Below are 15403 nucleotides of genomic sequence, written 5' to 3' on the forward strand. Positions count from 1 at the left end.
AGTGTAACAAAATTGCTACAGCTCATTAATGTTTAAAAAGTGCTTTTATGTATCTAGTTAGAAAGCGCTATGCAAAGTATTTTACATCCTAACGGCATTACAAATACCTATAAAGCAAAATATGTGAAAGCTGCTTTTTCATAATCTCTTTAATCCTCGTATAAAATCAGCATCTGTGAATACTAAAAATAATTTGTTCTGGTCTGATTCCCTCAGAAAGATAGACCAGTTAGATACAGTATATTTGCAGTGTAGTAGGAGCTATGATTTACAGATCTATTAGTTGTTAGTGGTTATTAACATGTTTCGTTATCATGCCATTTTTAAAGTGCACTGCACAGTTGAGCTCTAAAACTGTAATGTTAATTGGAGGACTGAAGCCAGTTCAGTTTGTGCTTATGTGGCGTTGTCGTACATAGGCTTCAAAGCACTTTACAAAGAAGGTCAGTATGATAATCCTATGCTTGTATAAAGATAAGTATCATACCTAAGTATTTAAATGTCAGACTTAGAACATTTTATTAGGGTTTGAGGTCCTGATCCTTATAGCTTGTCTGTAATGCCGTGTGGCTTCAGCAATGACCACAGTTGTTAGTTGTGTGAAGGATCTCTTTTGAATGGTGAACTTTTTTCCCAAATGAGGGAGTGGATGAACAAATGCAATGAAAATCCAACATGAGTTGTGCATGCAAGCATCTCATTTGGTAACTTTGTGATAGATTTTTACTTTTAATTACTTAGGATAATGCTTCTTAATATATAGATAGATGTTTTGTTGTGTGTGGTTTAAAAGTCAGAAAGAGTTGTGAGTTGGAGACCACCCAACCGCTATACAGAAAAGTAGGGCAGGAAGCCACAGCTATTTCTAGGTGTGTCTGAACTACAAGTTTATGAATCAGTTAAGAGCAATTTATGGATATTTTATTGTGATAAGAATATACTGAATTTTAGATAACTAAAATGTTGCACTGTATCGTAGGTTTCCATTTTAAAGGTTATGTTATAATGGCGTATTGTAAAGGATAGTACTATGTGTACAAAAGAGTAACTGCATATACAAAGAAATGCTGGAGGAGAGAAAGAATTTAACAATGAAAATGTATTAGGCAAGAAAGAATTTCCCTCCCTTTACGCCTCTTTTTATACCTCACAATATTTGCAGTTCTGGGGAAGATAGGTGAGAATGGCATAAGGAGTTTAAGTCCCTTCATCAGCTAGGGATTGTCTGTTGGGGGTTGGGGTTTTCTGCACACAGAAAGCCTTGCCTGTCTGGATGTTTTTTACCATGTACTGAAGGGTAGACAACAGGCTTTCTAAGTGAGGAATGTTGGTTAGAATGCATGAAATGTAAAAAGCCAGGAAGGAGAAGAGTGTAAAACATCTGACAGAGATGGTACCACGAGGTCAACTTGTCCTTATGCATTTTTAATTTCTATGGCTAGTATGTATTTACCAGATAATCCAAAGCCTTAAATGACTTTGGAACCAGTATAAGACAATCTTTGCCTAATGAGTTTAGTACGATTTAACTTGTCAGTCACAAGCAATGTGTCTCTTCTTGCTTCAAATATTTTTCTTTTGTGCGTGACTCTCTGATTACAGACAACTACAAAAAATTTCCAACTGTCTGATACCTGTGGGCAGCTAATGTGTCCCTGTGTGCTATTATGAAATAGTGAGACAGTACGGGCACTCATTGCAAAATCTTACCTGTTTTTGGTATCTATGTCAAAAAACAAGTTTCTGCTTTAGGGCATTGCTGTAAAGTTCCTCAGGATAATGAAGACTACTTTGTGGTGAATCACTACAATATTCTTAACCTTTCCCAGAGAAGTATTTATTGCAGTTTAGCATAGAATTGTCTCTGCAGGCTTTTACCAGCTACTTAATAAGGGCATAGTCTCCGTTGGCTTACCAGATACATGTCAAAGAATACTCTGACATCTATGAGGTCACATATGGAAATATTTTAGGTGAAAAGAGATGTAAAGAGACAAAGACGAAGGAGGGAACTTAGTGTGTATGGATTGCAATCATGCATTGACATGAACTGAATCATGGGACTTGGACTGCAGAGACCCTTCATACCTTTATATGAAAGCTATCTGTCTCTTGCTGTGCATCAGTAATCTCTCGGTTTTCTGGTAATTGCTGTGAAGGGTGTGTCCATGCCCACTCTTAACAGAAGAAACCCACTATTTAAATAGAACAACTACCAGGAAAGTAATGTAAAAATCATGATATTCTAGAGAGAGGAGTGCAGCTTAGTAGATAAAATTATTTCATGTAATTGGGAGATCTCTAAATGTAGAAGTGTTGAGTCTTCTGTGTTTGGTACACGTTGGAATGTACTCTCACAACTGGTTTTAGTCCACCTGTAATGAAGGTGTATGTGTCCCTTAATTGCTGCTTTCCAGGTCAGCTGTTTATCTACAAATGACTGTCAGAGGAACAACCTTTTTGCTTGCTCAGATCTGTCCCTAGAGAGAAGGGCGGCTTCAGGTCTTATGCCCTAGCTTTTCTCAGACACAAGGCCATACACAATAACATGCTGAGCTCTTCAGATTCAGTATTACCATTATTCATAATACTGTTAATCAGGAAATCCAGTTGATTAGTATAGATGGCCAACTACCTTAGAATGTTTTTTTTTCCTGTAGTAGATAATTTTTGGAGCACTAATGGCAGGATATTTGTTCATTTGAGGGGGGAAAGGGGGTAAGGGGACTCCTTCCTTTAAGCCTGTCTTAAATGAAATGGGATCCAATTTTGCTGGGCCACTTAATTCACTAAAATACAAGAGCTTCTAAACCCATCATTGGCTCTTTACTCATTCTATCAAAATAGTTTTATATGTTAAACCCAATCACATAGTAGATAGTATTTCAGAAAAGGTGTGTGTTCTCTTCGTGTTTACGTTGCTACAAATAGACTTTGATTAGGATGCTATACAAATAGACTTTGATTAGGATGCTATTGATTACTTTCATGTTTTCATGACTGGTTTTAGGCAATTAGTAGAGCTGTTTTCTAATGTTCTTTGTATTATGTTTTTCTAACATTAACCATGGATTTGACAAAGCGGCTCAATGAGACATCTTTAAAACTAGTATTGCTTTGAACCTAGTGATTTTGCCACCTCAGGGTTTTTTTTATTTCAGTCTCAGAATGAACCCTAGTAAATGGCTGAGGATGTTCCAAAGCAGGATTTCATAAAATAAATATACAGATAAGCATTGACGTGTGAATAATATATGCAGGAAAAAGCTTGTTTTCTGTGTTTATCCTTTACTTACACAAGTCTTCCTTTTCAAGGCAGTCTTTTCTCCCATTTGTAATAATACATGTGTGATTTTTATCTTTTTTCCCAAGGAATGTAATTCCCCAGTAGGAAAGGCTTGAGAATTAAACATAGCATTGTAAAGGGAGTTGAATGATCCTGTTTAGTTCTGTGATCAGTCTTAATGAAAACTGATGTCAACTTCAGTATTAGTTTTTTTTTTTTAAATTCCACCCAGGAAAAGGTCATAATGGTGTTTATTGCTAAAGAAACAACAGTCGTCAACCCTCAAGCTCGGGTGCATGAACCCAGAAGCTTTGGAACAGTCAAGTCACCACTGAATATAATTTGAACTTCAGCAAAAAGATCTGTGCATGAACTCCTAGGCCCAGAAGCAATTCCAGCTCATCAGTGCACATAACAGCATAGTCAGGTTTATGGAATGCAACTGTCTAGACATAGGGTCACCAAGATCCAGCATTTCCGACAAGCTCTCTCAATTTCTGGAACCTAATTTTAGATTTCTAAAATGTTTCTGTCCCTAATCCTTCAGGAGGCATGTGCTCTGTTGTATCCTATAATCTTAGCCCCCATTCAGATATGACACAAATTGAGAATCCAGACAACTGCCTGTCCTTGCAGAGATTTAAAAACAGAAGGTGGGGATAAGTGGTTGAATTTGATCATTTGAGGGAGATATATAAACGGCCAGAGAGGCTGAGGATGAAGCAGACTAAATGAGTGACTCAGTGGGAGATAATACAAGCAAGTTTTGTAGTTTTGAAGCCGTGGTCTACTGGTGCTTATAAATATGCTTTACTAAATGAATAAGGTATGTAAAAGGTATATATTATGTGTTCAGACATAATTTGATGATACTTGGTTGCACAAACTTCACATTGTTAGATACAGCAAACGGATAACATGATTAGTATTTCTTAAGCTCAGATTTCTTTACAGGTACACTCAGAGAAGACATTTCACTAGTTTCCTGTTGTATTTCACTAGTGTTCTGGATATTTTTCAGCTCATATTAGTTCTGCTATTTATATGTCTGCCCTATAGTTGTTAGATCTTTACTGCACGTAGGTATCCAGAAAAAAATTGCTTATAAATGATGTAGGCCTGATTAAGCAACTTCGTTCAAAAGTGACACATACATATTGTGGTGTTTTTTTAATGAGAAGGTGATTTTGTCCTGTCAGGTCTACTCCTATATTAAATGAAGCTTATTCCAATTACTGCCATGCAGGCCAAAGCCATAATCCTTTGTATAACAGTTTTATCAACTCTCCAAGCTACATCAAGTCAAGCCAGATGAGTAAATGAAGGAAAAAACCCCATGAAACTAGGAATTCAGTAGCTGGTGTGCCTACATCTGAATCTGCAGATATCATATCCACACTTGTGACAGCAAACACTGAGCTGTTGCTATATTTCATTTAAAAATTTAACAGTTATGTTAGAACCTATAAGGATTTCAAAGTCATCACTAAGGTTCACAAAAGATAAGTATTAGCAATATGCAAAATTATACCTTTCAATGAAAACAGATCAGTATCTTTTTGAAACAATACAACCATTACCTCTGAAATTTTATTTTCTTTGTATACTGTTACATCAAATCACTAACGCACTAGAATGTAGGTTCCTTAAGTTTTTCTGTGTTGACTAAAGATGACTCAATATAAAAAATGTGATATGAATGAAAATTTTCACTTAGGTATAGTAAAACAGAGCTTTTGCAGAAAATCAAACACAAAACAGAGAATCTACATGGTTCACAGAATATGTAATCATCTGTGCTATTCTAGATGTTAATATTAGATTCCCTCATTTTTTCCAAATCAGAAATTTCACTCGAACTTTTAAAAAACGTTTAGAAATCTGAAAACCAAAGGTGAAAGAAGTAAATTAAGAACAGTTCCAGTGGCAAAGAGAACAGAGCAGATACGCTAGATCAAATTGTCAGTTACATTAGTGCAACCAAGTGTAAAAAAAGTAAAATAAAAATGTGTTTAATATGTTTATATCATATAGACATGCAGCACCATAAATAACAAATAAAATATAGCATTTAGTCAATAGCTTAATAATTTGGAATATTTAACTTCTAAAAAATTATTTAATAATTAGCATTAACTTGCATTTCAGTTGCCAGACTGTGATATGCCTTTAAATACTAAAATTCTTTTTCCCAGTTATGCTAGTTAATGAATACTCCTTTTGAAGACATAGCCATACTACTTCTTATACGAATAGTGTAAATACGCTTTTCTAAAAGAATGCAGACAAGTTTTAAAAGGCATATATTATCTTATCCGACATATGTTGGTGATATTTGGTTGCAGAAACTTAACATTTTTAGATGCAGCAAACAGATAACTTGAGAAGCAGCTTAATGAGTTTTCTTACTTGTAGCCAAGCTGTCGACAGACTACAGCTGCATCCTTATCAGACCATCCATCATCACAAATTGTGCCCCACTGGCCATTGATAAAAATCTCTACACGTCCTTCCTTCTTATTCTCACCATCCATCAGCCTGATGGGAGGACCTGGGAATAAATTACTGCTGTCAACTCACAACAACAGAAGCAAGAACTAGTACTTCAAGTCATTTTCATCACGTTCAGTATATAGGGTCAACTGATGTTTATGTTCAACGTGCCTAATAATCAGCTGTTAAAAGTAGCGATATTTTTCCTAGCTGGCAAAAGGAAACAGTTTGTACAAATTACAAGACAAATGTGAAATACTACTGTATTTTGAGTTCATCTGGTTCCTTCCTTTCATACAAATATATGATGTAGTTTAGAGTTTAACCACAATGGGCACAGAACAGTTCTCCCCCTAAAGGCAGAAGACACCCAAGATATCTTTAATATGATACGCATACAAGCTGGACACGCTTTCCTTGCAGAAACTTTATGGGTGAATTTAACTATATCTCAATTCATAAATCCATTCTCAAACTGGTCGCTACCACTCCTCTTATCCACTATCTCAGCAAAAAAGTGCAGCTTTGTGTTGAACTTCATTTATTACTTAGCTTTATGCATGCTGTTCTGTATTTTGTGTGATAGCATAGTGTTCTACAGCAAGTTATTCTAGACTAATGCATGATTATTTTTCTAGCAATTTAAATTGATTGCTTATTCAGATATTTTCATAATACAAAATTCTCACTTATGTAGATTAGTCAGACTTAATTAATCACAGTTCGTCTGGTGCTTGGCCTGTGGTTAAATTTTGAATCATTAGGCAAAGTACATATTTGATTCTTGCTTATATTAAAACTGCTTTATAGCATGCAAGCAATGCAAGTAGCCTTAAAACAGTTAAGAATTCTTCTAAGGCCCCCTTATAATATTTAAATGAGAATCATCTTCTATCTTTTAGTATGCTATACTTTATAATCCTTAATACGCTAATGAGAGTTTCTTTTTAGAATAATTGGAAAGACTGTTCCTCATTCATCTACTCTGTTCCTAATCTTTTCCAAATCTATAAGGATGAGAAATTACTTAATTGTGCTCTTAAATAAAGCAGTATTTTGAGACATTTGAATTTGATATTTAATTCAGATTAATTTAGGGTGTGAATGACTTTTTGTATACCAAACCTTACTGTGGATCAGAGCTAGTTAAATGTGGCCTAATTCATTAATTAAAAAAGGAAAGATTTGAAAACAAGATTAAAGTTTGTTTGCTTCAAATGGCATTTAAAGCATATGGTTTATACTGGAGTTTGTACTGTCTGGACAGTTACATGAATTGACTTCAGTGACTTTCTGTTTAGCTACATTGTCATGATCTTACATACTAAACAAATGTAGTTGTAGTTATTGTAGTGTATTCTGTCTCATTTTTAGTGTTTCTTAATGTCTGTATTTCCTCAAGCCATATCATCTACTAATTTCTCATATTTTTCATCCGTAGAGGGAGAAAAAAGGCTTTTTCAAATGCTGGGAAGTAAATAGTAACAATAGAGTCTTTGTCTACTTTGCAATCAGAAATCTCGAAGGAAATATCAGATACACTGTCTTCATTTTCATGTTGAAATGATGTGTTATTCTGCAAGAATTGATATAGGTGAAAATTATATTACCCAGTTAGAGGCATGGGATGTTAAAGTATATTAAAGTCTAGTTATTTTATTGCTATCTCGTCTTCTTGTGTTTTAGGAAAAAAAAAATTATGAGCGCAAAATTTATATAACTTTCTGGTAATGGGGGATGTGAGAATGTTGCCATATGGATGCATTTAACTGAACCAGATCTTCTTCAGCTAAGATTATATTTTATAGGAATTTGAGCAAAGCAACACAGATGGTTTGCATCTGTAAAGACAGCAGTCATGATTTGAATTCCTGTTATTTTTGGTCTGAGAAAATGCTTTCTACCAAATATTATTTGACATCATCTACACATAGTGGAACTGTACTGCAACACAAAACATTCATTGGATTGTGAGAGATCAAAAGATCTATAAAGAAATAGACTATAAAGAGGGAGAGACTAGAAAAGTACATGTGGAATTGCTGATTGTTGTTATAACAGGTAGCGATGTCATGCAGTAAATCCATGTCTTAGTTTGCAGGATAGACCTTCAGTTTGTAATTTCCAGAGAACTTCAGGCACCCAGGCTTGCATATCCATTACATTTCAGTAAAGCTGTGAAACTAACTCCACTAGATAATTTTTTTTTAATTCTGATTTCAAAAATGACTAAAATATACTTAGGTAAACTAAAGAATATTGGCAACAATTTTGTAGAAGGCTACCTACTGACAAGCTGCAAACTTTGTATGTAACAAATTTTAAAAATGAAACTTTTTCAGAATTGCTGAGCGACCCATTGTTTCCCTGTAATCTTTACTGTGCATATCTGATAGCCAGAATTCTTGTTTAATTATCTACATGTGGATTTCGGAATCTTTGGAATTCATTTGTATATATTTTGTTCTACAGTGGCACTGTGTAGTTAGTATTTTTCTCTTATTTCTTTTCTTACCTGTCTTTTTATTATTTTTTTCAGACAAGTTTGTAGGCTTTTTGACATTGGAACTGGCTCTTAGATCTGTGTTTGTAGTATCATTCTGTCCTGTTCAGCAAGTTGGGCCCATTCACCCAGGCAGAATCTAAATGATAGGCAGTAGTAATACGGAAATAATTTTATGCTTCTCACCCTTTTTGCTATCTCTGAACTTCTCCTCTTTCTCCGTATATCCTTTTTTCTGGGATAGTCTGTATGTGGGGCCATAGGAGAATATATTATTGATTTATATTCCTCAGTGCTTGGGTACATCTCCACTTTTGATAGTATGATAGCAGTTACTTAGAACTTGGAGAGTACTGGTTGAAATGCAGTGTACCATTAGGAAGTGCTGAATAGGTCTAAAATCTGGTGAAGATTGAGAGAACAGGATCTCTGGAATCTGACTTTGTTACCTTATAAATTTATGTTGGTCTTTAATGTTCTGGCTGTTTATGCTCCTTTAACCAAAGCTTAATTACTTCCTGTAATCTTCAGGAGAAAAGTGAGCTTTTTTCCCTTCCCATTCCTTCTTTGCACACATCTGCCAAATATTAAGATTTTGAGCATCCTTAAGTATGCTCTGCTCGGATCTGCAACCACCACAATACTCAAACTGTGACTTTACCAAAGAGATGCCTTACCAAGTGAGAGTTTATGGCTGTTGCTATCTGGATGGCAAATGAGTCTGACATCCTCCTGATGGTTGCAGTCGTGCTTTCCCCAGTCTCTCCTTGAGCACTGCAGAAGGTTTGTCTCCTTCCCGGAGCAGCTGACATCATCCAACCAGATGGGCCCAGAGGTTCCTTCTGAGTAGCTCTCAGGTGCGCTTTTTCCATACCTGCATAACATGTATACATAACATTTTGGTCCACCGTGGTCAGAGGCCATGTGATACTTAAGCACTAGAAAGGAAATAAATTATTTCTAAAGAATTGTCTCTAGTAGTAACAGTAAATAGTGTTAACCATGTCAGAGCAGGTTCAGTTAGCATTAAATTCAATGAGAGCACCACATGCTGCTTCTTGTTAAATGTTTGTTTTTTTTTTAAGGAGTTACTGTTTCATTAATAAAAACTTGAGAATGTAATACCTTTGATTAAGGCCTCCCTTCAACCAGGCATATGGCTACCTCACTGAATTGAGACTTAAAGCATGTTCTTAGTATTATATATACATTAAAATGTGACAGTCTGGGGAAAAAGGAGACAAAATTATTTTTTTTTTCGATGTGACCTGTTATAATCTGAAGGCAAGACAGCGATCACCTAGTGAGAGGGTGTCTTTGTTGCCACAGTCAGTAGGAAAAGTAGTGAAGAGTGAACACATGAAGCTGTAATGGGATTTTTTCTAAAATGCGCTTTTCAATACATAACAGTGTTCCAGGGCCAGACTGTGGGTTTTTCTGAGCTAGATCCAGAAGGCTTGAAATGTGAAAATATACCTTGAAAATGTGATTTTAATGACTGTTCAGGAGCAAAGATTTTGAAGGATCAAACTTTTATAGGCAAATAGAATACAACAAATCCGTTTTTCTCTATAGTGTATGTATTAATTGATCTCAGCCAAAAAGAAGATTGGAAGAAACTCAGTGAATAATAGCTGCTGAGTCACAACCTCAGTTGAAGCTTTTTCTTCTACCTAAACTGAGGCCATAAATATCCCTTCGAGACTGAGGGAAGCAGGCTTTAATGGATTTTAACTCAGTATTTTCTATGAAGCACTCAGCTAATATTAAAAAACCAGACTCATATAATATAGGGTTCATGTAAATTTTGTCATCATTGTCAAGTCAGAGAGTCAGATATCTAATATCAAGTGATCTTACTTAAATCCCAGCTGCCGGCAAACCACCTGTGTATTCAGCTCTGTCCACCCATCATCGCAGATTGTGCCCCACTGCCCAGTATAATAGACCTCCAGGCGTCCCTCATGACTGCCTTTCCCACTTGTTAGTCTTAATGCACCATCTGTGTCATTAACAAGTAAGGAAAAACAAAAACAAGAATCAGTTTTTCTTAGGTCCAATTATTGTTCTAAAACAAAATTAGTAACATTGTGTTTACTGCATCTGGTCGGAATATTAGACTACTAAATCTAGTGCTGAGCACTAGGTGTCATTTAATGAGAAGATGAAAGAAATGCCTTAATGCACCTGGTCAGCTGTGAAGTGTTGTATAACGCAATAGCTTAAGTGCAAGAGAAATGGCACAAGATATCGATCCCCCAAGCCCTCATTAGATACCAAGTCTGCAGACTCCATGGACTCTGATTACATGATTTCACTGTATATACACCTTATCTTTTTCTTCATATATTGTTATTTCCCATTGCTTTTATACTGAAATGCTTACTGCCATTAATAGATGTGATAGTTAAGGCAATGCCCCACATAGTAAGTGGCAGTTAGCAGGTTACTGAGGAACCAGGGCTTTGTGTTGAATAAGGAGAATTCTGTACCGGTAAAATTTCCAGAGCCAATAGCTGGTTTGGTTTGATACTGCCAGAACACTTTGTTACTGTGGGGTTTTGTACATCTGCAGACTTTGAAAACTCTCTTTCCGGAGCTGTGAACTCTGCATTTGTCACTGTTGTCCTGTGTGATTATTGGTAACTGAAGTACCTGTCAGAGGTGTGCAGGAAACACCAGCATCTTCTTTGTGGCCGCAGTTGTGTTCTCGCCAGGAGCTTTTTGGACACTGTTCTATCGATAGTTCATTTCCTGTGCACCGCACTTCATCCAACAGCACGGGGCCTGAGCCTTCCCCAAAGTGAGCCTGGCTCCACGCCTTGGCAACACCCCTGTTGAAATGTAACCAACACCCAGTCAGGAACAAGCAAGCTGAGGAGTCTGGGACGCACTGGGAAGAGCTAAAATATTGCATATCCAGCTTCTAAAAGAGCATATGGGATTGCCTAAATAGCCACTGCACTGGTAACTGACAGTGCAGCCCGCATTAGGTCATATAATGGGCTGTGGTTCCACAGTCAACTTCAGTCTCAGCTGAGGCTATGGACAAACTTAAACATACCGTTTCCACACCTCCACGATTTGAACATCTTTAGAACATCAGTTTCTGTTGGTTTGTATCTATGAGATTTTTCTTTTCTGTCCCTTTTGATTTTTAAGTATAACTTTCCTAGAAGAGATTACAGAGGTACAGCTTGGGTATGAGGATTCTAATTTTAATTTTCAGTTAATGTTTATATGTAGTAAAAATAATCCCGTATATATTTCTACAGTGACTTCTATCTGTTGTTGTCAAAGCACATGAATCAAATCTCAAAGACCCAGATGAGGCACGTAAAAGTGATTGTTCCCCCTTTAGATGCATAAAAACCATGGCAAAGAGGTCTTAAGTGACTTGGAAATGTCATACCACCAATCGGTGGTAGAAATAAGAACAGAAAGCAGACCAATGATTGACCTTGTGTGTGTTACACTCTTTATGTCAGCACAGAGGATTTTGAGCACAAAACCCTACATAAATTGAAAACATTCAGTTGTTTCACGATTACAGAAATTATGCAGTGTTTAACACTTGATGATCTATCAGGATTTTTCCAATTCTATTTAAGATACTGTGTCTTTCATATGTAAACACTTCTGATGGTTTGGCTTCTTTCCGCTCAATAGTTTCTCTGTTCATGTATCCAGTCTAGTTTTCATAGGATTATTGTCAGTATCTATCGTCTTTTTCAACTTGTGAGATTGAAATGCCTATCTAAATTTTTTACTATAATGAATTACCTGTCTAAAGAATTAGTTTAAATTAATTAACATGTAGTTTGGATGCAGGGTTCTATACTACTTATTAATTTGCTTTAAGAGAGTTTTCCACTACCAGCCATATATTGTCACATAACACCTAAGAGGAATGGCATGTTCAGCTTATACTGAAATCATGACAAGTCTTGACTATTTTGTTTCAGTATGTAATCATTCAGACTCTTAACTGGCTTTTGCGACTGTGTCAGAATAGTACATTGCTGTGATTTATTTTTTTTTTTAAAAAGTAAGTTGCAGTAATTCATGTTTTTAAGACACTGACTCATTAATCCATGTATGCATTTAGATAGATGTGGATTTTATTTCTAGTGCATTGTATAAATATGTAACAATCCGCTCTCTCCTTTTATTAAAAGGCAACCTACTAAATTTACAATTAGCAATCATACAAATTCTTGATAAACAGTAAAGGGTTATAGGAAAAATAACAGCAGTAAGAGGCTTATAAAAATTAAATTAGGATCAGAAAAATGTTCTATAAGAAGGAAGGATGTGGAAATTCATGACACTGTAGATGGTAGTGTTCATTAAATAAAAGCACACACAAGAAAGGTAAATTAATGTGTGTTTTGCATTTTCATTTTGTTTAAAATCAGTTTGTTTTTCATATTTTCGAGCTAATGTGCTTCCTTAATCTTGAAAAAGCACTGTTAATTTTCAGGCTGATTCTTTGATGACCAGATGCCTTCTTCAAGTGGTGGTAAACATGGAAAATATCACAAAGCAGATCGATCTTACTCAGTAGGGAGAAGTTATAATCTGTGATTGCTTCAATGAAGCAGGTAAGTAAACCAAAAATATCCTCAAACACTAAGCAGGCAACATTTTAGCAAAGCACATAGCTTCAGTCTGAAGTTAATACCTTGTTTTTGAGATATTTTTAATTAGACATTACCTTTTCTTCCAAATGAACTTGCTAATTCCAAATATCATATTAACAGATGTCTTGCTCTAATTTTTTTCCTTTACCAATGCCAAGAAGAATTTTAATAGATTGAAAATTGTATTTTCCCTGAGGTTTGCAAACATTTCCTGATTGCCCTCACTATATTTTCATTTAGTTTGTTAAGTAACCATGCATTTTTATATAGCATTAATTTACTGAACACTTGTATTTTGCAGTGCTGGTATTGGGGGAAGAGTGCCAAATACTCTCTCTCTTGTACTTCATAAAGAGCTGCTTTTCAAACTGGTTGAAATTGTGAATGACTATATAGTAAACTAAGAAAATATAATCCATAGCGTACACTAAGGGTAATACTTATTTCAAATCTAGGTATCCCATTTATATTTAAGCATCTAAATAAACAAAAATGTATTGGTTTTCCAGTGTATCTTTCTGAGGTACCAAGATAGGCTCTGTGAGTTCTCAGCACTTCACGCTATTTTTGTAGAATTGAATAAATATGGACTGAAGAGCCTACTTTCAGGATACCAATTTTTATCAATATTACCCTAAATAAATTATAGGCTTATTACAGAAAACCTGATTTACTAGTAGTTTTTAAGATGATTGTACTTTGGAACATTTATATGTATAAGATAAATTACCTTCATTTAAGTTTATTGAGTAGTATTTGCATATGTACAAACTTTACACAAAACCAAAATTCTCATACGTAGCTTCTGTTTCTTGTATTTTTTTAGTTTTGATGCTGGTACAAATGTATGGAAAGTGTTAGGAAAAAAAAACCTTATTCATTGAGAAGCTGGCTGCAATCAAAGAGATAATGCTTGACTACTCTGAATGTTGAAAACAAATTATACCATATCTAGTAAGATTCTCTCAAGGTCCAGTAAAGCAGAGACGGCACATTCCATTGCTATAACAAGACCAATTTGTATCAAGCAAAAAGTATTTATGATACCAAATAATAAAATAAATTATCATTATTTTTCGCCTATTAATGGTAGATTAATATTCTGAAGTTTTGTAGGAGTGCTACAGAAAAGTTGAAAGGGTGTGGGAAGCTACTTACTGAGATGCTTTGTTTTACAATTTGTGGCAGGTTTCCAGATGGATTAACAGTATTCAAATTAAGATTATTTTTATTACTTCATAACTGATCTACTGCCACTGTTGGTAAAATTTTACTTCACAGTAATAAGTGTATTTGTTAAGACATCTTGATTACTTGAGAAATTCTGTAAATCTCTAGACATACTTCAAAAAGATTTAGCACCCTATTAATACAATTTGTTTACTCAGAAAAACGCATTAAATTAGAAGCATCTCAGAACTGCAGTTCTGAACATTAAATATAAATCATCAAATGTTTTATTGTAATCAGTAAGGAGGCAGGTTAAGAGCACGACATTTGTCCCTGGTATACAGAAATGTAAAGCATAGCTTAGTAACTCCCCAAACTTATTAATAGTGGCCCAATTCAAAAGCAGAAAAAGCCTGTAAGAAGTTAGGCATTCTATTAGGTATTCCCAATTGAAAATGTACAGGAATATAGAAATATAAACTAAACTGTGGAAAAATGAAAATGTGTTGTCAGAGGAGCACGTTGATTCCCACATGGCTCACCAGGAGATCTAGAAGCTTTATAAGTACTGCACAGTTCTCATCCTTTTGAGCTAATTTGTGGGGCACCAGCAGTCCAAGGCCTCAGTTTCACATTATAAAACAAGTACATTCCAGGAGCCACCCATTAATGCCACAGAGCTTGCTACCTTCAATGCCACTGCTTTTAATTCATCATAATCCCAGCAGGGTTGCACAGGCGTCTGCTCCAGTCTCGTCTGCACTGACCTGCTTAGTTCTCATCCAGTCTGTCTCAGACATAATCCCCTTCTCCTCCTTGAGTTTACATCTTCTCTGCATCTTGCTCCTAGTTCCTTCCTTCTTCAACCCATCTGGTGTTTCATCCCTATTGTCCCCATCTCCTTCCTCTCTGATCCAGCAGTTCTCCTCTTTGCCTCCCACTTCTGCTGCATCTTTCCTCAGATACTGAATACTTATCTTGTGTGTTGTATCAAAATCACCCCCGGCTGTTCAGAAGAGTTGCAGGAAAATCCTGTTCTGCTGCTGTGACTATATTATGGACCATGCTTAGTTCAGACAAAATCGTTGACAAGCTTAACTGTCAAAACTTCAAACAGATCTCCACTCAGTATATGCACACTGACAATCTTCAGAGACTTGTGACTTAAACAAATCTTGAGAGATTCTCACAGGCATGCCAAAAAACATATCCTTCCTGACAAAGCAGTGCTCTTACTCCAAACAAGGAGGCTGTTAGACTTGTCGGTAAAGTGGATGTAAGGATTTTAACAGTCAAAGCACTGTTAAA

The 15403-nt window shown here is 35.7% G+C and overlaps 1 protein-coding gene across 1 annotated transcript in view; it reads right to left on the reverse strand.

Moving 5' to 3' along the window:
- Positions 1-15403, reverse strand: part of PRSS12 (serine protease 12) — a gene marked incomplete at both ends in the record, with an annotated part of 42528 nt that overhangs the window by 13172 nt on the left and 13953 nt on the right. Inside the window, 4 exons of the mRNA XM_082482004.1 lie at positions 5696-5837; positions 8960-9156; positions 10143-10284; positions 10938-11116. Of these exons, the coding sequence (XP_082338130.1) occupies positions 5696-5837; positions 8960-9156; positions 10143-10284; positions 10938-11116 (660 nt within the window). The remainder of the gene's footprint in view (positions 1-5695; positions 5838-8959; positions 9157-10142; positions 10285-10937; positions 11117-15403) is intronic.

Source organism: Vanellus vanellus, assembly GCF_965231255.1.
Source record: "Vanellus vanellus genome assembly, chromosome: 4".
Lineage (NCBI taxonomy): Eukaryota > Metazoa > Chordata > Aves > Charadriiformes > Charadriidae > Vanellus > Vanellus vanellus.